The sequence below is a fragment of the Labrus bergylta genome, chromosome 6 (genome assembly GCF_963930695.1).
Source record: "Labrus bergylta chromosome 6, fLabBer1.1, whole genome shotgun sequence".
Lineage (NCBI taxonomy): Eukaryota > Metazoa > Chordata > Actinopteri > Labriformes > Labridae > Labrus > Labrus bergylta.
In genome coordinates, this window is record NC_089200.1 from 13,543,536 (window position 1) to 13,567,124 (window position 23,589).

A 23,589-nucleotide genomic window follows, 5' to 3' on the forward strand; every position below is an offset into this window, starting at 1 on the left:
TGATTGATGCATTGACCAGGTTGTGTCTGCCATCCTCAAGATGTGTCCTTACCCTTGTTTAAAGATGAAGCAACACAGACACACTCCGAGTGCTGAAAAGAAGAGATTTACTTCTAAAAGTTTTTTTGTTGTGGTGAAAGACCCACATTGACATAGTGTGGACTTGTCAAAGAATCTGCCGTATCTAACATCCTTGAAATATATAGGATTTTACCTGCCATTTAATTTTTTTCTGTACATCTTTTCTCTTCTTTTTTAGTGGGAGAGTTCAATTGGTGCTTAGAGAATGTTTCTCACTGTTTCCTTTGAGCTGACGGTATTCGTTATGGCCTGAAGGCGAATGCACAGCTTGTACATTCAATGGATACACAATGGATTGGAATGAAAAATATCTGTTTTTCTGTGACCAAAAGTGCAGCCTTTATGCCTCCAAGGGCATGGCATTCTTGCGCTCTGTGTACTAGCCGTGCAGTTTTGTGAACATGAAATATCTTCTTTTATGTGTCATTTTTTTCATTATGTTCCCTGTGTCTCTCTCTTTCTCCGCTCTCCTCGAATGGTTTTCCTTGATAGCTTCGTCTGGCCTGAGTTGCTCTCTTTATGTGCGCCAGTGTGTGTCTTTTAATCATTTTTTGTGCTCTTATTGTCTTTTCTCCTTCATAATTTCTCTATCTGTGTCTGTTGCAAATGTTTTCAATGTTCGGTGTGCCTGTGTTTGAGTGTGGGCTTGAACTCGTGTTTTTACATGGGTTTGTTGGTACTCGAGCATATATATGTGTGTTTCTGTGTCTAACGACACAGACTGAACACACACACTTGAGATTTTCTATTTCGACAAAGCTGTGTGGAACCTTGGATTTGAGCCTTTGATGGCTTAGTGGGGGCTGGAACGAGGAGCATGAGTATTGTTGATGAAACAAACACAAGCTGAGCCTCAGTGAGGTGGCCCAGTTTGAGAAGTTGTACTCTCAATTCCTCCTTTTCATAATTCTCACTCAAGTCTCCCTCAGCTCTGTGTAGCTGGAATTTAGTTTACGAATCAACCTAGCCCGCTTCATGTCACTGTACTTATTACATTTCATGTTTTGTTTTTAAACGGTGGGTAAGAAAGAAAACAACTGTAACAACTTTGTCTACCTCTCTTTCTCTCTCTCTCTCTCTCTCTCTTTCTTTGTCTGTTTTTGCAGGGCCTCTTCATCTTCCTGATATATGGGGTGTACAACACAGAGGTAAGTCTGCATTGTGTCTCAAGGCTGTCGGAGAGAAATGACAAGTTTCTGATGGGCTTTCTGCCTAAAAGCTGAGTGGGTGGGGTGTGGGGGGTTTGAGTGTGTATGTGTGTGAAGGTGCGTCTGTGGATGGGTGGAGGGATGAGTGTGAGGGAGGGGGACATCGTTTCCACGCGAGCGTCCCACTGCCCTTCATGCTTGGACTAACTTATATGCATCCGAGTCTGACCATTAAACACTGACACGCCGCAGTTCTCAGCCACTCATTCCTCACCTACATTGGCTAATATTTCACTGCCTCTTTAAGTTTTTAAACTCACGGCCCTCCATTTAGCATCCTGACAAAGCCGCCGGCCAGGGTTCCGAGGGGCCCCAAGCAGTAACCATAGTAGGAGGAAAAAAGAAAACAATATGCAACCAACAATGGGCAATGAAGGAGTGAGGATATCATATTGAAATTATGCTTTATTACCATTTAGATATGCTTTAGCTGTGTGCAGACAGAAAGATACATTTTAATGCATGAGACTCAGGTCATGAATATCACTCTTGGTCAAAAGTGACTCTCAGTCTATGTAAATAGGTTTAACTCAAATTGTGAATAGGTAAAATTGCTTCTAAGCCTTCTTAAAATGCAGCCTTTCTTTTTCTAAACTTGTGGTCTATTTCTACTTCTTTGCTTGCTTACATTTTAAACTTTAAAAGAAAGCGAAAATCCAAAATGACGAGACATGTAACACAATCTATGATTCAAGACTTGAAATGCCAACTCTTATTTACCACAATAAATTCTGTCAGAGCATGCATCATCATTTCAAGGGTCCCTGTAAAAACTAGAACTTTTTTTCATACCTTTGTAAGATTAATTTTAAAGTCAGATGATGGTAAATGGCAAATGTTTATATATTCATAAAGCATTGAAACAAAGTTAAACTTAGCAGCTGAAAAGGTTTATGTTTAAACAAACCTATGGGTAATCATTTCCACTCAGTCTATTATTGTGCTAATTATTGTTCCAGGTCATAGCAGGATTTAATAATGTCGGGCCATGAACTACTCGTTTCTTCCATGTTTTTATTATGTATGTTATGTTTTGTTGATGTAAAGCACTTCGTGACCTTAGTCTGTGACAAGTGCTGTACAAATAAACTTTACTTACTTACTTGAACTAACAAGCTGTCTCCGCTGTGGGAAGCGTGGTTTGAGAGTCTTCCTTTTGATAAATACAAACAAACCTCATCTTTTCATTTGCCATCATGATGCTCTGACTTATGTACAAGGTCGTCCTCACCTTATACAGCGGCTTCGTTGAAAAGCTGTGTAGAATTGTTGTTTATCTGTCTTTTCATAGCCAATCGTTAATATTGCATATATTTCTCATTTCTATTGTTAAATTGTATTATTTCCAAAGACTCCTTTAACTTTTGACCATCAAATTAGGACACCTCTAATTTAAGATAAGCATTTTCTGTCAAGTTTTATTTCCACCTTTCTCTTTGCTCTCTGCATGCATCTCTACCCCAGAGCATGTCCCTGAGTCATAGGTGAAGCACCCACAATGCACAGCCAGAGACAGCCTGACCTTTCACTCCGTATAATAAATCAACACTGCATTCTTGCTTAAGTGGCTTTTTTTTAGTGCTTGGGAATTCATTTTCTTACACTCTAGATGTCCTTGACCCTGGGGTTTTCATGACTGTTTGAGCACCTCATGTACATGTTCAGGTTTTCAAAAGGAGCACACTGCTTTGTTGTCATTACAAAAAAAAGAAATCTGTTATCTTGCTTTTATTCTCGCATACAGCTTTCTCTTTCTTCATCTTAACCCCCAGCTCCTTTTGTTCTCTCTCACCCTGCTTGTCTTCAGTTCTGTATCATAAACTTCAGTAAACTGCAGGTTTCACCCTAAAAGGAACTTTTATTTTCTCAACAAAAGAATCCCTCAAAATACTGAATATGAATGATAAAACGTTGCTCATGTTTGTTTGTTTCTCCTCTGTGATCAGAGTGACATAACGAGTATGATGTGAGACAATGAGTGTTTTTCTTCATTAACCAGAGTTGATGGCTGGGTAGGTTAACCCCTCCTTTGAATACATTATCGAACACATAAAGCTGTCGTAAGGTCCAAAGTCTATAGAGTAGAGGAAAAAATGTTTCTCCAAGTCATTAACCTGGTATAAGAAATTGGTCTTCAACCATCTGAAGAAGACTTTTCTTCTTTGATATGCTAAAAAAAAGGTTGAGTTATTCAGTGCCTAAAAGTTAGTGGAATGCTCCATTCATGAGGCTGTAATCAGGCTCAGTGAGTAGAAATATGGAGGAGAGGAACAGACTTTGTCTACTGCTATTACACCAAAACGTTGTGTTTTAATTGCTAATTACCTGACAATAGCTTTCCATTATTCGTTGCAATTAGCTTTTCCTTGGTGGTCACCTTGTAATCCCAAGCTTTGATGACCTTTTATTTCCATCAGCTCCAAGGATGTCGGCAGGTGTTGTCGGGTGCGCTGCTTTCATATGGTAATTGTTTAGCGCTGATTTACATGGGAAACCACGCTTTGCATCACTGCAAAACCTTGAGTGTGCGCAAACCCCTTAAACACATAACGATAATCTAAAACAATGCCCTTCCCCTCATTGTCAAATGATTAATTAAGTTGTGTCATGTAATTGCCTCAGCACGCCAGCTGCTTTTGATATCAGTAAAATCCCCAGGACTTCCTTCCTCCCATTAAACAGTGTTAAGACGGTGTCTCGCCAACACGCACACTGAGTGGAAGACCTTCTGGGGATCTCCTCAGAAAAAAGTACGATTTTAGAAACATGATTGTGGGGCTGTTGATTCTGCCTTGTCACAGGGCTCAGGCTCTCTTCATTATGTGGCCCTTCAACGCTGGTATGTATGCAAAACATCCTTTGTTTACACATGCTGTCTCTGGCACCGTGTGTGTGCTCAGCGTGCTGTCATAATTTATGACACGCTGCGACTTAATGAAGCCATAAGCCATAATGCATATTCACTAACGTGGTGGGCTGGGCTGGGAAGGGCTGTGGTGATGAGTGCCCAGCCGCTTCAAAATTTACAGAGAAGGCTAACTTCTCACACACGCACACACAGAGGCTTGCCATACATGACTTCAATCTACTACTCACACTGTGTAACTCCTGCTGTTCCTTTTTTTTTTATTAGAACAGATAATAATCATAGTAATCACAGTAAATAAAAAAGGCTTGTCATAATCATTAAAAAAAGATTTCCAAATATCAAATTCAGCAGAGGATTTAATTATAATATTAAATATATCACGTAATTGACAAGCCCTGATTATATTTGAGTTAGGAATCATCTTGTAGCCAACACTAATGAAATTAAGCCAAATATTTTATGTATATTCCAAATAACATTCCCCTCTAGGCTTCCTTAAGAATAAAAAAGGGATATTTATCAGAAACTAATTTTTAATTATTTGTTTTTTTTTTCCAAAGATAAATTTTATTGTCCTAATGTATACGTATCAACCTAGGATTATGTGATCAATAAAACTGTACTTCCATGATGCAAGATCATAAGATTTTCTTAATTAATTGATTGCATCCAATTACATAAATAGGGATTCAATTGCTTGATTGTCTTACATCATGTGATGTAATTCACGCAATATTTACATGAAACTTTTTTTTTAATGTTATTCATATTTTAAAATATCTAGAATGGTTAAAATTGAAAATACAAGTTTTTAATTTGAAGATAAAATGTATATAGAAAAAACTCTCTGCTATAATCATGACATTAACTTTGACAGTATATAAAAGAGATAATTGTTCATCTTACTCATCGACGGCGTGTAATACACTGTTTCATCCGGAGTGTAAAAATGTAATCTGTTCTGCTAGGGCGGTCCCTTCTCCTCCAATAGATCCATTTGTTGGTCCCGGCGCTGTACGCTGACAGATGATAGCTTGAAGTCGTCTCCTTAGTTTGCCAGCTCTATGTGTCACTTTCAAGTCCCATTAGCCACTGGGACATATAGGAACACGCTCTCACAAGTACACACTCACACATCTCCATGGCTGCCTCTAGTGCCCCAATACTGCTGCTATGAATGTCTCTTTTTCTGCTTTTTTTCCTCATTTGACCATTCTTGACTATTGATCCTTGCAGGAGTTTACTGTAATATTTTTTTAATTCATTCATTTCATGAATTGATTAATTTTAAGCTCTGTGTCAGATGCATTTATTTATTTTTCTCCTATTCTCTTACTCTGTCTTTCAGGTTCGGAGCACGGTGAACAGGATTAAGGAGAGAAGAAAAGCGCTTAATTTTTCAGTATGTATTTATTTTTCCCCCCTGTGAATTAGGGTGTCTTTGAAACACACTGGTGCATCAGACTCAATTTCCCGTACAGCTTTTGCTTAAAAAAAACTTCAGCATTGAAAAACTGGCCACAAAGCAACATTATACATCTGCTAGCCTCCACTGGTTGACAGTCCATGTTAGATGCCCTTATACATCAAACATAGACCCGCCATAATAGCCCCCCTCCCCCCCCCCCCCCCCACCATCCTCACTCTGCCCATTGCAGCACCTTCATCCTAGCAATGTCAAGCTCTGTGGTGGGTTACAAGTTTCTAATCCAGGACAAGCAGTCCCTTGACATTAAAGTGTCAGGTCAGTATTTATACCTTGTTGGACGTAGCTATTTGGCTGAGGTGGTGGGATGCTGCATGTGTATGTGTGCGAGTGTTTGTGTGTATACGAGATAGTCTTCGCAAAGCACTTTCAAAGTACTTAATAGTCTCCAGCGCACACGAACCAGCTCAGACTCACACTCATACAGACAATTATAGACTCTGGCACACAGTCTCATCAGTCCACTCTCCTTTGCCTCACACACACATCCGCACACACAAAATGCATCTTGTCCCCCCATAACTGATAACATTAACTCCACTCCTCTTTGCCCAGTAACTCTTTGTCCTGCCCCTCCCACTGCACCCTGACCCAAGTTTAAGCACTCTCCCAATATTCTTCAACATCAACCTCTTCAGGTCATTGAAGAAGGAATGAAATAATTTCTGACAGCAGAGTGACTTAGAAAAAAATATCCGGGTGCTCCTACTTTTTAACCCCCCACCTCAGAGATGGACACTGTTGGGATGGAAAGAAATGAAATAAATAAGTATAAAAAATTTAATGTGTCTGTGTGTTGGCCGCTTAGGAGTAAAGAGGGGCCCAGGGGCCCCCCTACCACCAGGTGCAGTCTGATATATTGTCTGCTCATGTTATCAGTGAGGCCCCCCCATCTCCCGTCATTTTTACTGCTTCCTCTCCCCTCTGTTGGTGGCAATTTTCCAATCTTGCCGGGTTCCGCTACCAGAATGCGTTTTTTTTTGCCTGACGGTTTTTAGCTAATGCTATTTTGTGCCATAAATCCTGCTTGAAATACTGTATCTACCTGTCCTATGGCTAGATAGGAGACATTTGGCTCTAGATGACCGCACATGCCCCTATATATCCCCATGTTGTAAAACATAGGATTGGGTAGCGTGCCTCGCCAGCTGAGGGATAAAGAGGCTTTGGCGGTGTTACTGCATATGGGGTCATTTGAAGACGAATGGCACTTGTCGGATAGAGGGTTTTATGTGTTGTGTTATTTGCAACCATTGAAGGGTTAATCCAATGGGAAATGATTCCTCCAAATTTGATTAGAGCGTTCGAAGTGGATTTAAAATTTGATCTTTAAAACTTGTTTTGCTTGATAACAAATTTCACAAGCTGAAAGTACTAAGTATGACTTAGGTCAAACGTAGCATACGTGTATTTGGCATTTCAGGAATTATTGAAGGTAATAAAGATTTTTGGTGAAGAAAAAAAACTCTCACTATATTCGAAGAGCACATATCACGTTAGCTTTGTATAAAACCTAACAAAAAACATTGTTATCCTTTAGATATAGGAACAATTAAATTGCATATTATCATTATATTGCTATTGCTACAGTGACATGACACACCCCTGACCTTGAAAACCTCTCGTATAAATTTCCCCAAATCTAATCACACACACTCCCATTTTATATTCCACTCTTGTGTCAACCTTTTCAGCCCTCCTCATTGTAGTTGCCCTCTGCACGGGTATGTGCCTTTTTGGCCCGGGGGGTGGGGTTGTTTACACACACATGCTCACACACTTTGACCAGTGTATCCTGCCTGTTTGATACCAAGTACCTCCTGACCCACCCTGACCTCCCTCTTGTACACACACAGCCAGATTGCTTTGTGAAATAAAGCTGTCACTTGCAGGACCCAAATAAAAAACACCCCCCCCCCCCCTCCTCAATGCTCTATGCCCCTGACACCACTGAAATATAGATATCAATTGGAAGCAGATTAGTTTTTTTGATCTTAATTCATGTTTGACAACATATAAGAAGATGTGATTCTCTAGAAGCAGTTTTGGAGCAAAAGGGGAAAAACTGAATTTTAATTATATTTTCTTAAATTGACAGTTCAGAAGTTCTACCTATTTTTGTATTTGTTTACCACAAACATAGCTATGGAATATTGACATGCCATAAGTTTTGTCCAGTCAAAGGCTTTAAATAAAATGCTGTATATCTCTGTATCTGAGGCTCATGGTGAGAGAGTTTACAGAACAATAACATAGCAGAGAATGGATTATTCTCTTTCCATTTCAGTGTCTGCTGGCCATATCCACTGGAGCTTGACATCAACAATACACACAAGCAGCCAAAAAAAAGCAGGCCCAAGTGTTTGCCGTGTGAAGCTTTCCTGCCTGTTAGAAGTACAGCAAGAAATTTAAGAGGCCGCAGAGCCTGTTTAAGCCCCCGCAGTCTGTTTGAGAAGTGTGCAAACAAATAGGTTTTCTGTGATTGCCGTTTATTTTGGTCTGGCTGAAAGATGTATGTACATGTGTGGAATGAGGGGTCTCTGAGTGATATCCATGGAGCAGCCGCTCTGGTTTGTTGCAGGAATTGTTTGAAGGAAAATACAGTAGTCTAAAATAGTTCATAACATCTTTTTGTTTCTTAAGTTTATTGTGATTCCTTAGCTTCTTTTGCAGCTTTTTACTCATGAAGATACTCTCCTCTGTTGTTCCAATACAAACTGTTTACTTTAAACTCTTCAATCTTTTATGCTACATTGAAAAACAAAAACACATTACAGCACAAAGTGGTTTAAAGAGAAAAGAGGAACACCTATACACCTATTTGCCCAAAAGTCAGTTTTGAAAGTATGTATGAACCAGATCTGTTTTTACTTCTCAGTTAACAGAAAAGTTGGAAAGTGACCGTGTCCCCTCAGATGGAATGAAATCCTACAGCCATCTCCTGCAGCTGACACAGCCTTCTCATTTCATACAGAACTGTGCCAGTTCCCGACCATCCAGCTCAGTTACCAGCTCTAGGCCTGTCAGTTACCCACTGGGAAGCAGCCCAAGCCAGGATGAGGAGAGCACCCCAACCGACAATAACAGCACCAACCAAGGTTCGGGGAAGGAGGAGGAGAAGACCAGAGGTGAGTCATCAGACCGATAACATACATACTAACTTCATGTAAGGCTCCTTATACAGGTTTTTTTTGTAAACAGGTTAATGAAGGATTATAAATGTTTATGTATATGTCAAGCACGACTCCAGGATTCCAATTTTGGATGGTCCCATGTCAAAAGTTTAAAGTGTGTCCCCTTCTTACAGCTCTATTTTCTAAACTTTTAAAGAACATGCTTGTGATGTTTCTCTGAAACATTTGTGATACAGAGAAAGACTTTTATTCACCTGCCAACCACTCATATATTGATTGCCACACAAGTAAAACATGCTGTCCTTTTTTTACCAATGCTAAATTAAGGATCAGTAAATGAAAGGTAAACTACCGCACACTGTCTAACTTGCAAACACACATGTATTGGAAACGTGTCGGTACTAGACCTTCATCAGGCAACAAGTCTAGTTGCCTGTTTACCTTTCAGTTTTTGATGGACACATTGCTGTCCTACGCACCTGTCTTGTGAAATAGATGTGCGAAGGTTTTTTCTATTTTAAATGAATGATCAATAAAAGTAATTGCGGTATCCTCTTAATTTTTTCTATGGATGGTCAAGACCAATACATATTCAATACACTGTCATGTAACTTATATTAAAAAGAAAAAAAATGTTTTACAACCTTGATGGATTAATGTTTATGCTGATAGTGGGGAGGGAGATTGCTATTTAAATGAGAGAGAGCAGTATTTATGTGCTTTCAAGACAAATAGAGACAAAAGGACAGTCTGCACTACCTTCTGAATTTTCCTGTTGTTTTCTAGGATTTGTCAGTCCCAGGCTAGGCTATGAAAAAATAGATGTGACTCTCTCACAAGCTGTACCGTTTACTGTGGTTGAGATGGATGAGGGAAAGATGGACATACATCCTTGAGAAATTTACTGACTTTTTACCTGGGTGATAATTGAGTCCCTGTCTTCCACATGTAGCCCTCTCTCTGCCCCACTTCTCTCTGAACCCTCTTTCCAGCAAGGAGCCATCTGCTGCTCAGCAGAGTAACATGTCGTGTGCGAGCATGCCCATCCTAGTTTAACAAACCTGGGTAGCGTCTGATTTGGTTGGTCATTCAAGACTTCTATAAAAGAAAAGTATCTCTTTGCATTTTTTGAAGGGCGATCTGTATTTTAGGTTTTAAATTGCATTCAAATACCAAATATGAATCCATAAAAGTACAAGTAAGGAAAGTCTATATTTTATATTATACTTAGAGGTACTGTCATATTTAGCCAACCTTTATTGATAAAGGTGGGTGGTCAAAAAATTAGATACTCTGTATCCTCACAATTGTCATGAAGTTGAATTAGGTTTAAGCTCAGTATGTAAACTCCCCTCACTGTTACCCCTCTTGCATATCTGCAAGGCATTACTGCAAGGCTCTCTGAAACAGAGCCACAGCTGGCTTATTGAGTGAAATCAGACATCAGAAATCTCCTGTTAAACTTCAACACTAACCAGACACCCTGGCTGCAATCTAGCTGTGTGACCCATGCTGCACTCAGCAAAGTTAAGAGTCATTTTGCTGTGGAAAAGATTGGAGACACCAATTTCAAAGTAGGGAAAGAAAGATGGAGAGGGAGATTTCCTGTTTTGTTCTGTATTTAAAAGAACAGCGCTCTTTCTGAAGCTATTGGTAACACAATTATTATTTTACAGTATTAAATAAGTTTGTTTAATAACAACAATTATTTTACAAAAGTGAAATGGGATAAAAAATAATGTCTGGGAAATAAATCTATGCACATTTGTCTTGTTTTGTAATTTTAGTTTCAGCACCAATGATATGGACCAATTCTCAATGTTGTCTTCATCAGTGTGAGTCATGGTTTATGACTTTTATAATAATGATGTACACATGTTAATAGTGCATGAGTTATAGTGCCTCGTTGCCACCCTGTGCACCTATCAGACTGTGATTTACTGCGTGTTTCTTTGCAGGGGATTTGCATGGTCCTCAACACTATTACTGCCACCATCAATGTTTCATACACTCAGTCAGCCTGCAGTGGTTAAATCAGTCTCAACGTCACAGTTAACACCAAAAGTTCACTCCAGAAATCACTTTGTGTTGAAATGATTTATTTTAAGATCATGTTTTTGAGACCAGTTGATGTGTCTTCAACCAGCTTCAGACTCAATGCAAATGTACACTAATGCTGCTGAATGTGTGGGAGCTCTCTATAACACTAGAACTAATCATCATGAGTAACCCAACTCATCAAGTTGGATTATGTTTGATTCATAATTTATTAAATCAATTGATACATCTTTTCACAGTATCTGAATACCTTGACACGTTAACTCTTTTGCTTTGTTTGCCATTCTTGATCAAATAGATTTCTACATTAAAAAGATAGAGGGAAAAACTAGATGCTAGAAGTAAAACCTTCATTTGACTGCATACTCAACATATGGAATAGTATGTCCTACTATAAAGCATTATAAACAAGCAGATGTGCCCCATTTTTTTGCTAACAATAACCACAGCCTCTCCTCTGTCTGAGATAGTGGTAGCTTGCAATGTACAAGGTCAACTCAATCTGTGGTAGGGCTGGGAGTGTTCTGCTTTTGATACCTTTATGCCTTTTCCATCTTTCTGTTTGTTCAAGTTGGTTGGCACAAATGTCCAAGGCAGGCAGTGGGTTATGTTGAAAGTACATGGTGAAAAATGTGAACAAAGTAAAGCACATATTTGCTGTGAGCACAAGAGAAGGACAAGTGCATAATGAAGGGATGAAAGAGGAATAGGGGGTGAAGTGTGGGTGCATTTGGATTGAAAGGGGAAGGGTTGTGTGCCTGTTTTTCTATGTGCATGAGTGTTGTATTCCTGATGAGATGGCCCCACACAATGGCTAAGTTGAAGGTTGCGAGCCCTTTAAGAAGGAATAATATGCTGGGTCACAAGTGTTACCTCACGTCATCGTCTTGATTTGTTAAAGCCCCCTTCTCAACATGTACAAACAGCCAAGCAGTCGTCTTTCTTTTATGCTTCATGTTTGGAATTCAAAGGTCACTGAGTTTTCAATTGAGGTCTCTGCTTTAATCTTTTTTGACTAGACTTCATGTTTTTTTCCCCAAGTACAGTGTGAGTGTGTCATGATGTTTCATGTCCAATCTGGGGAATAATTAAATCATTTCCATTGTATCATTGGGGTGACACTTGTTGTAAATGTCTTTCATATCTTCTGTCTTCTATCGCATATCTGTGGTGTGACTTTGATGTTAATCACCTTCAATTTCAGTTAGAGCGTTAGATTGACTGTCGGTTTGGTATTTTAAGAAATAACGAGAAAGAACATTTTTTTTTTTTGCAAAATTATGAAGTTCTCACAAGCTCATTGTAGCGAACCTTATTTCTGGTGTCATTACCAGTTTTTGTAACCCAACTTGTAGGAACCATATGCCTGCACATTGCTGACATCTGACACGCCTTCCCCTTCCTCTTCTGCTAACATGTGTTTCTCAAAACCCTTGCAATTAGGGGCCTTGCAGATAAAGTAGTGTGGCGGTCTATTGCATGCATCTTCTGCAGATTACAGCCAGATACAATGCTGACACCAACATGGGGTACACTCCCCGTTAACTATCCACACACATCACTTGTCATGCATGTTTAGCCATGTTCATTGACATGCAACAGGATCCCCTGCTCCAAAGGAAATATTCCTGTGTGTAATGACAGCATGTATGCATTTCATCTGGGTGCTTGCTGTTAAATCTCTATTTGCAAATCGACTTTGGTGGACCATGAACTATGAGTGTGTTTGTGCAATAAATTACCTAAAGATCATCAAATGGAATTACAAGTGATAATGTTTGGAATAAATGTTAGCACTTTCAGAAGATATTTACACACAAGAAATCGGATTTGTTGAAGAAGGTAAAAACAGTTTATTATAACCGTATTTTTCATTTCTGAGATGATATTTGATGTAGTACTGTCCTACAGCAAAATTCGACTCTGTGTGAATTGACATCACATTGATAATCACACAGCAGAATCACAGGTTCTGTGTTCGTGTGACAAAAAGGTATCTAGCCTCTGAGCAGCAGCTTATGTTCAGTGTCTCTCTGATGCAAAGTGATGTGTACTAATTCTACATCTGCTCAAACCAAACAGGACTCAAAAGTTCAGCCAAGTCCCAAAAAAAGACTTCCTCTGAACTTATCTTCCCCTGCTCCCTGACTATGCAATAATTAAACGTGCTACAATTTCCCTGCATCCTTTTTGTATTTAGAGGTGATTGACAAGTAAGTGGATTCATCTTTGGGGTTGTGTGTGTTTTAGTGAAGATTCAGATTTGGTTGGTTGGCTGGGCTGTTTAGAGAGTACATGGTCATGAAATAGGCTCCTGTCATGTGGGCTAAAGCTTTTGAGGACTTGATTGTAGCCTCACAGTGTAAATACTCAAACAAACAGGCAGTGGTCAAAATGTGCTGTCGGTTTGCCATGTATTTACATTCCTTCTTCACTCCCATTTGGTTTCTCTCACTCTTTCTGCCTCTTGGATCAGATTCTTTAATTTTGTATTTACTTTCTAGCTTTCCTTTAGTCTTTCTGTTGCCTCCTCTCTTTCTCTGACATGCAACACTTCCATTCCCTTCATTCCCCCAGATTGTGATAGATGTTTGTCATATTTATGGTTCTGATTGTAATGTCTTCACTAGTGGGAAAACTGTTACAGGAATCAAGATTTAAATTGTCAGCTAAAGCACTTCTCTACCATTTCTCTTTGTTGTTTGAAAAATGGAATATACATCGGTAGATCATATGAAACTCTTTAAACGACTGCCTGTTCGTTACTCATGCTGCGTTCTTGCATTTCGTATTCATCACGACCAATGAAACAAATCCAAAGATGAAATATTGAGTCCATTTGGTTTTTCTTAAGTGGCTTTAAGCGCAACTGTTTATGCATATTCGCCCAGCCACTGCAAAGCACACTAGGCTCCTCAGATTTGTTTTCCGCAGCTGTTCTGCATAAAAACGCCACGCTATCACGCACAGGCGATAGTCTGGCGAAGGGAATCTATTCATAATTCAAAGAAACAACAAGGCAGAAGCTGTGGCATTGTCAGATATAATAAATTGAGGAGGAAAAGAGTTGAATTTGTATCTGCTTACTGAGGTTGACTGCATTATACATACTGCAGGTGCCGCTGAGTGCGTGGTAATAGGATATATGATGGATGGCCAAGCTACATAGGCTCCCATTCTTCTGAGTTATTCAGCTATTTATCCTCTTGTTTATTTATTCCTCCACCCAGAGAGACCCTCACAAACTCAGGATTTGCTTAAGGTCCAATAGTAGCGTCAGTTCTGATGTTCACTCGTAGTATTGTTTAAGGGGGACTGCCGTTTGTTGAATTTTGATGGTTCTTATTTAAACTAAACCCTAAGAACAAAATCATATCAAAATATTTGTCAAAGTTTCTCAGACTTTCTGAGAAACAATAAATAAAACAGAGATTGCACAGATTATATATAAATATGAATGCAAACTTTCCTGGATAGAGTTTAACATGTATTTTTGTTCTCCTAAAGTTTTTTAATTGGTCATTTATGTATCAGCAGATGGTGTAGTGGTCAAAAACAAAAAACTCTGGCAGGTGTAGAACTGAATCCCACTGAAATGTGCATTTCCCAGCTATTATTCTCTCAGATAAATAAGAAACTTGGAGTTTATTCACAAAACAAAAGATACATTTTGTGGAATCAGTTTCCTCTAGGTTTACCTGTTAATGGGGTTGGCCTGATCTCCAACTTTCATGTACACGACCTGTTGTGGGGTTGGGGAAGGGGGACAGTTGAACAGCAGTAGGGAACACAATTCACTTAACTTTGACAACACTAAGACAGTTTTTTTCTTCTTCTTAAACAATACATTTAACAGTATGATATAAAAACAAGTTATTTTTCCTTTATCACTGTTGTATCCTGCATGGTTCATGTCTGAAGTCATGTTTCTTCAAACACCATCTCTTTTGTCTTAGTCTTTTTCTTTTCTTTAACCTGCTCCGAGCAGACACACAGCTTAAATGAGCAGAAACTCCACTTATCCCAAAAATTTTGAGAACTCACCGAAAAGCTTTAAGACTTGAGTTCTGTCTGTCTGTAACCTGCAGCACACACAAACACCTACTGGGCGTACGCAGCTCAGTCATGCAGTTGATTCACTGACAGATGTGCCTTTTTATTTAGCTTGAAGTCTAACATCAGAGCGCTTAGTCTGTGTCTGAAAATGACATCAACAGTGATGGGGACAAGACAGGTTTACTTGCTGGATGAAGGCTGCAAACCCGATCACAAGTTCAAAACCATACCGGCAGTCTCAAAATCGATTCTCAATTGGCTGAACAGGACAGTGCAACACAGATGCTCATGCTCTGCTGAAATAAAACAAGTGCACAGAAATTACGTAAATTAGTATTTTGTATTGTAGTATTAGTATAGAGTATTTTGTGCCTTTCTAGGTGGAGGATTGGGATGGCGGACAGCCCACTCCCACCAAATGAATGGTAGGGGAAATACTGGATATGAAGGACAACACTGATGAAAGTTAAACCTAACAAGATTTTTTATTTTATTTTAAACTGTCACTGAAGTTGCACCACCCCATCTTTGATCACACACAGCCCTCACCTAACTGCATTTAATGTTTAACCCTGCCACTGGTCCCTATCAAGGGTGTCATTCAAAGACCTGCATGTGTTCTGCTGCAGGTCACCTCCCCTAAGCCAAACTGTTTCTCAGTTAACCCTTCCCCTTTACCCATGTCGTCAACAGAGGTGTCAAAAGTATTCACATTCATTACTCAGGTAGAAGTATAGATACTAGGGTTTAAAAAGACTTCTGTAGAAGTTGATGTATCAACTCAAGCTTTTTACTCAAGTAAAAGTGTAAAAGTATTGGTTTCAAAACTACTTAAAGTATAAAAGTAAAAGTAATGTAAGGGAAAAAAAGGCCATTAAAGACAAAAGCTTAGGCTGCACCACAGGGACCTATAGTGCACTACCCCACCTCCCCCAAAAAACATTTTTCTAAAGGCCATAATGACATAATGCCGCATTTATGCACATTGAAAATGAGCGCATTTTAGTACAATACAATACATTAAAGAACCATATATGTGTACTACTGAGCATTAACATGTGTTTCATGGAGCAGAAGATATGATGACTAGTTTGCAATAAGTATTGTAATGGTGCAAAAAGTCAAACTTGAGAGGCATGTTATCCAATAGCCTTTATTGGAATGTAAATGTACATCCAAGCTTAGCTGCAGGAATCTGTGAGGGCAACGGATGTAAGATAACAAAACTGGGCAAGAAAATTGGTGTACCCAGGGCAGGCTTAGTAACAATTACCCTTATATGGTTGTCTCTGCCACGGACATCTTCGTACCAGGCCACATACGTCTGCTATTTCCCTGCTGGAGTGTGACGTGATTTGTGTCATGTGCAGGTGCGATGGATCGCGTACAAACCAATAGGGTGTCGGAATGGTGTATGTTTATACTTCTCATCCAACCACAATCAAATTCACTCTATCCAGATGTCGCGATTTATCTGGACAGTTTTTTACATTTCTTTTTGTGTTTTTTTGAACGATGACAAGCCGTAATGAAAACAAGCTGAAATGAAATGGGAGTAACGAGGCTATTTTTAAAATGTAAGGAGTAGAAGTAAAAAGTCGGCTGAAAATAAGTATTTTTACTTTGTTACTTGACACCTCTGGTCGTCAACCCCCTCTCCAGCAAATAGTGCTGCTGTACTCTGTCTTAGTCAGTTCTATTGAAGTAAATGTCAGCCTAACTCAACAATTTCCCTGTTCTAAATGTGTTCAGTGTGAGTTTCAGACACACACACACATTGTATCCCTCTTTTCCTGCAATAGTCTTAAAACAGGACTAAAGCATTCACAACTGCTACTGTTGTGCATCTGCCATCTTTAAACCAATATCAGAACCTCTACTCCCTCCTAGGATTATTTTCCACCATCCTCCTCTTCACAGCCCATGGCAATGACATAGCCAGCAGCTCACGACAAAGCAAAGTGGAGAAGAGGAAGGGGCTATGGGGGGAGTCAGGCCGTAGATCAGGGCAGGGAGGATGGCGGCGCGACCAGGAGGTGACAGGGGAATAACATCCCTTTCTCCTCAATCGACAGGGACCATAACTCCTGCCTCTCCAGGGACAGATTGAGAAAGGCAATAGCCCAAGGGGCTGTGAAGCACGGATGCTTAGGAGAATTGAAAGTTAAAAGAAAAACGCAGTTTGCCGATCCACTGCCACTGATTCAGCCGACAGAACCACTTTTTGCTGCTGGAATTTTCTCATTTCTTGTAATTCTTTTTTCAAGACTGCAGTAGAAAGGCCCAAGTGGCATACTGTCCATATAATATTTCAAACAATAAATCTCCGATAGTGGCTGATAGTATTGAGAGAGTTTTTTGCACTCAGCACTTGCTGTAGGTGCAGAATGTGCACATCTTTCTTCCTCAGCTGGCTTAACATAAATTGTATTTTGGTGACAGAGGTTGATAAAATGAAAACTTCTGAAGAAGAAATTATCATTGCCCTTTAACTTAATTTCAATTAGTTTGAGATTTAAGTGTAACAATTGGCCAATGACAACATGGTACAATGTTGTAGCACTTTCAGCATTGTGCTGCCTTTTTTTTGTAATGAAAGAATATGGGGACTTGCTGATCTCCAACGACCTCCTTGCATGCTTTATCCTAGATAGCTTGATGAAATCCACAAGTACCAAGGCTACCAAGATAACAGTGTCCCCGTCACGGGCACACCCTTTTATATTCAGGAAAATTAGAACTTTTTTTATTTGTGATATTTAAAAGACTAACTACAACCCCTTTGTTCTTTGCACCTTCATTTTCTGCAATTTTACTGTCGCACTATTTAAGTCACAAAAGATGAGATGCACATAATATACACTTTTTTTTTTACTGTTGATAGTTTGAACAGGGTCCAGATTTTTTTTTATAAATCTTCTACGGGGCCCCAGAATGCAAGTGTATTCCTACAGTGCAGATTTAATACAGTTTTTTATATACTACATCCTTCATTCCGTCATTTATTTTCTTTCTTTCTTTCTTTCTTTACTACACAAATTATTATTTTTTTAAACTTCTCTTCCTTTTGTTTTGCTTCATTCAAACTCTCTGTCACTCCTTCTCCTCCTCCCATAGTGTCTGTTTGAGTGGCTGGGAGGGAAAGAGAGCAGTCGGGTAGCAGCTTTTATAGTCTGATCAATTTTACAGTGGCTTATTGAATAGCTTTTAATGCCCTTCTTTATATTCAGTTGTAACCTGCAGTGTCTGCTGCTCCAGGGCTGATGTGATGGCTCGCTAGAGACAGACAATAAATTTTAATACATCATCTCTGGAAAATTACACATGTTTAATCATTAATTTTTATTGGCTCATCATGATAACATTATCCCAGTGCGTGAGGCTCATAAAAGAAAGGAGGTTAAATTAGTTATGGCATTTGGAAGTGGAAGGTTAAAAAAAAATGAAATAATGGCGTAACCAAATGACTTTGTTGCAGTGTATTGATTGGCTCTGTAACTGTTTCACACGTGGATAATTCATATAGCTACTATTTAAACAAGTGGAACTGTCTCCACATTTTTCCTTCCGTCTGTGTTACTTGAAGCAAATATTTGGTAAGATATTAGGAGATGCATTAGTCTATTTACTCAAAGTGTGTTTAATGCAGTGTATTTAAATGCTTCAAGGTATGATTAGAGGAAGAATACCTGTCCTTGAATGCACTCATTTTTCATTTACTAACCCCCTATTAAAAACATTTCATTATTTCCTTATCTTTTTGGAAGAAAATATCTCTTTCAAATGACCTATGTCAAGGCTGCACTGCAGTGGTTAGTGCTGTTGTCTCACAGCGAGGAGGTTCCTGGTTCAAATCCCCGTCGGACAGGAGCCTTTCTTAGGGAAGTTTGCATGTTCTCCCCGTGCATGTGTGGGTTCTATATGGGTGCTCTGGCTTCCTCCCAAAGTCCAAAGACGTGCTCTGTAGGTTAATTGGTGACTCTACATTGCCCGTAGATGTGCGTGTGGCTGGTTGTCTGTCTCTATATATCAGCCCTGTGATTGACTGGCTAACAGTCCAGGGTGCACCCCACCTCTCACCCAATGACAGCTGGGATCGGCTCCAGCCCCCCACAACCCCGAATGGGAAAAGTGGTGTATAGATGCTGGATGGATGTGCTATGTCAGTGTATTTTTGAAAGACTAGAAAAGCAAATTAAATATTTTTTTGTTTGTTTTTATTTATATTTGTATTTGTTTATATATATATAATATAAAATATAAAATATATATAAATAAATGAACAATAATTAGTAAACAAGCAATCAATAAATAAAAATAAGGTGTTTAATAAGCCGGTCCAATCACTTTGAATGACTGGATGACTTACCCACACGCCTACCTTCATATAAGACCATGCACTAACTGCAAGTCATGCAAAAATGGCTATGTAAGGTAGTTTGCTGTGCTTGCTAACAGACTGGTATCCCAGCAGTAGTCAGGCAATGCTCTTGGAAAAAGAGAGATCTTTGGTTGCTTACTTAAAAAATCCAGGTTACTCTTGCTTTCTTTTCCAATTTTTGTTTTACAAAAATGTCTATTAAATCCTTTAATAGATCTTTACACAGATCTAGATTGTTAAAGTTACTAACTTAGATGGCTCATACAGAAATGATCCTAATTAAAATACAAACAGTCAATAAAGGAAATGCATCGTTACCTTTTTTATTAAACATCAATTTGGAAACACTTTAATTAGCAACTAACAGCTGACTTATCAGAAGTAATCATGTACAGGTTAAGTTAAGCCTTCTTTATTCTCCACCACCATCTCAACAACTAGACTGCAAGAAAGGTGAAATTTGAATGTGCCTCGAGATTTATCGACTGCATATAAAAAAATATCAGGATCATTAAGTCCAACTCTACTGCCATCAAACTGATGAAAGCTGGCAAACACACACCTCATAATACTTGATGTGTGTGCCAGTGTGAGTGTGGGTGTGTATATAAGGGATGTGATAAGGTAGATTGACTTCTAATATAAACGGTAGAGGTGTCTACTGACATCCGTATAGCAGTGCCCTCTGTGTCCCTGCCTGGCAACCTCATTCTCTCCTATGAGGGCACAAGAGAAGGGGGTGATGTTTAAGTTTGTGTGTGCACGCATGTAAATGTACAATATTTGTATGTCTTTGTGTTTGAACGCTCATGGGTGTTTCTGCAATCTTGTATGTTTTCAAATGCTCTTTTTAAACGCTTGAAATCTGTGTGTTTGTGAAGGTTTGTGAGTTTAAGAGACTGAGTTTGGGTAAGTTATAGAGCATATCGGTGGACCTGCATGCAAGTGTGTGTATTTACAAATCTTTTTCTCTCATACAGTATAAACATAATGCATTAAATACACAAGCAAACATATACTGGGGCAGGTTAGCCCTCCTCCACACAGGCACCTGCTCTGCTGAAGGTGAAAGAAGTGCTCACTTGAGCTCATTGAAAAGTAGATGTGACAGTAAATTTTTCAGGCCCTTGTGAGATGGGAGATCTTGTTATAGCAGTCAGGATGGGGGTCAGGGCAGTGGCTGCTTGATGATTGAGGAAAAGAGAAGTAAATTCATTCTGCTTCGGGCACTTTGTCAAGTGCCAGTAGCTTACTGTTGAGAGCCACTCACCCATCACCGTGTTACGGCCCCAGAGGTCACCTCCAGCTCCATAAATCTGCCTCGCCTGCTAAACCTACTGCCTACCCCTGGCTGAGCACGATCTGGGAGAGAGGCTGCAGCTGCTTCTGCTGCGCCTCATAGTCACTCAAATGAAAAAAGGCAGAGGGTTGAATATAGATTCTTCTTTTGATGCTGCTGATGTTGTAAGAGCGCGACACCGGGTGTGCGGTGCCACAGGAGGTGTGAACATTTGGAATAATGGTTTTGTTGTGGGTGACTGTGTGGAAAAGGATGGATGCATAGAATGTGTATTTCTAAGGAGGATAGAGGTGCATTTTATGCATTTGTAACAGTCAAGGTTGTGTTATTAGACATGTTTTTGAAGCTTTTCTGCAAATGCAATAAAGTGTACTGGAGGTTGTTTTTTTTTTAATCCCCTTGAAAAAAAGATGGTTTCAAAACAGAAAATTGTGTAAAAATGAAAAGGGGGCAATAAACAGAGGGCTTGTATCGCAAACTTGCTTTCATATGTTTTTTGCTACAAGTGAAGTAATACTCATGTATCGTTTCTACATTCCTACATCATCTGACACTTCACACAAAATACATCACCATCAGACTGAATAAACCTAAAAGCCACAATGAGTCCAGATGAACACAGGACAAAAAGATTATACCGAGGACAGAATTGGACCAGAGAGATGAGACAGTGACAAAAATGGAGTAAACGAATCCAAGAAAAGTGCAGTTAAATAAAGCTAACCATCAGAGGGCAGCAAAAAGTGCTTCACTTTCATTATGCTGTATAAAGAATATGGATACGTTAACATTACAGTCAAATTGGTTGCCTCTGCACAGTCTAATATTTACTTAAATACTACACGGCAGACGGATCACAGATCAGCTGTGATCTGTTTCACCATTACCACTAACACTATCTCATGTTGAGTCATTTTTTTCTGATAAAATGTGAGAATAGTTGTGAGGAGATTACTTCTGCTGATTTGTTTTGTATTTCAGCACTGCTGACATTCTCTTTAGGCTTCTACAGAATGTCTTATCCCCCCCCCAAAACAAGTACTCTGGTTTCAATACCAATTGCACAATACAGCTGTTAAATATAAAAGTACACACTGTATGTCCCTTCAAAAAGTATTTTTGTCGAACTTTGGGTAGAACTTATTTTTCTTTGCTTCGTCTCATCTATTTTTATGGTGCCACACTAAACCCTCCAGCATAAAACCATAACGGATCCCTATCTGTCTTTCCAAATTGAAAATTGATATGTCCTAAAATTATTGATATCTTTTACCATGTGCTAACATTTTTCTAGGATGGTGGTGGAGGACTGAAATCAGAATAAGGAAAAATGTCTGGATCTGGTGTGGTTTTTGTGTGTAATTAAATGTGTGTGTCTCATGCAGGTGTGTTTGTTTTGTACACGTGCAGATTGTGAGTGATACGCTTCTTTCTGATGTGTGTCACTGTGCACCATAATTACATCTGCCCTTACTATGTGTGTGCATACATGTTTAAACAACTCGTGTGTGTGTGTGTGTGTGTGTGTGTGTGTGTGTGTGTGTGTGTGTGTGTGTGTGTGTGTGTGTGTGTGTGTGTGTGTGTGTGTGTGTGTGTGTGTGTGTGTGTGTGTGTGTGTGTGTGTGTGTGTGTGTGTGTGTGTGTGTGTGTGCGCACACGTCTTTCATGCTTGTAGTGTATGAGTACCCGCCTGCTTTCAATATAGCCTCATATTAGGTGGTGATTATCCTGCCTGTATCTGGCTTCTTTCAGCCTTTGACTGGAAGCTGGAGAGGCCAGGGGCACCCTGGTAAGAAAGGAGTGAAAACTTCCTGAACCCAGCTTCACCCCACACCCCTTTACATCTGTAACCGCCCCTCTACACACACAGACACACAACAAAACATATCTAGCATAGCCACAAAATACAAAGTTGAGAAGAACTTTTTTGACACTAATTCTCAGCTTGTCCATTCTGCGATACAAAACAGTTCCTTTCCCCCTGCCCTGCTCCTTCTATACTGTAAAGGCACCACTTGCACACCACCTTTAAAAAAAATTAACTAAAGAAAAGAAAAGGGAAAAGGTAGCAGACAGGGATAAAACAGTGTGGCAAAATCTTGACGGCCTGGCTGGGGACTTTGTAAGACCCCATACATCAGCTGTCACCCGAAGTGCTTCCAAAGAGCCACAACAGAGAAACACAATAGACTGGACAGATGGTCCCAAACAAACTGCAGTGGGTTTGATGCTATTAAAAGCTGTTTAGCACATGCCAGACGGCAGCAAGTGTAGTGGATGCATTGTGTGATCATTTCAGAATGACTGAATGTGTGTATATGTGTGTTTGCCTAAAAGCTTCTGGTGTTACATTAAACACGTTGGTGTGTATATTTAGCCAACAAATGCTTTAATAAGATGTGTGTGAATGCGTTTGTAGTTGTCTCATAATTAAGATACAATCAAAGACAACACATGATGGTGAAATACAAACAGTGCAATGATTGATTTGGGCAGTGTAGATGCCAGCCAACCCTGTAGGCCGTGACGAACTTTTGGCTGATGACCAATAACCAGACAAATATAAAACAGCCCCCCCCCCCCCCCCCCCCCCCCCCTTGCTCCCCCAGTGATCCTATCATCTGCTTTCCTAAAGAGCGTATCTGACACCTCAGAATGATGAACTCCTTCAATGTACTGACCTTTCTCCTTCGGACTAGTCACCCGCCCTCCTGCCCTCACCCATGTAGATGAGACAGAGACAGATGAAGATATTTTGCAATGTGTGTGCATGTTTGAGTGTCAGTGGGAATGGTGGGCGGGGGTGTCATGCAGTGACACAGTGAAATTAGTTTTGGTGGATGGTGGCCGACCCACCTTCAGATCAGCAGTCAACCAGGGAGATTAATCCAGACACTGGAGGCCTGCTGGAGAGCAGACATGACAGGCTGTGAGTGAGAGGAGAGAGACAGGCAGGTAGACAGACAGATGGGGCGGATAGGTTCATGACTATGATATACATGCTGAGATTGTGTCC

General features: G+C 39.7%; 1 protein-coding gene across 2 annotated transcripts in view; it reads left to right on the forward strand.

The window, feature by feature from the left end:
- The window catches only part of LOC109989710 (adhesion G-protein coupled receptor D2), an 83,591-nt gene that overhangs the window by 39,890 nt on the left and 20,112 nt on the right, over positions 1–23,589 (forward strand). For both annotated transcript variants that reach the window (XM_020641569.3, XM_029278827.2), the window contains 3 exons: positions 1,188–1,229; positions 5,507–5,560; positions 8,619–8,772. In XM_020641569.3, the coding sequence (XP_020497225.2) occupies positions 1,188–1,229; positions 5,507–5,560; positions 8,619–8,772 (250 nt within the window). The remainder of the gene's footprint in view (positions 1–1,187; positions 1,230–5,506; positions 5,561–8,618; positions 8,773–23,589) is intronic.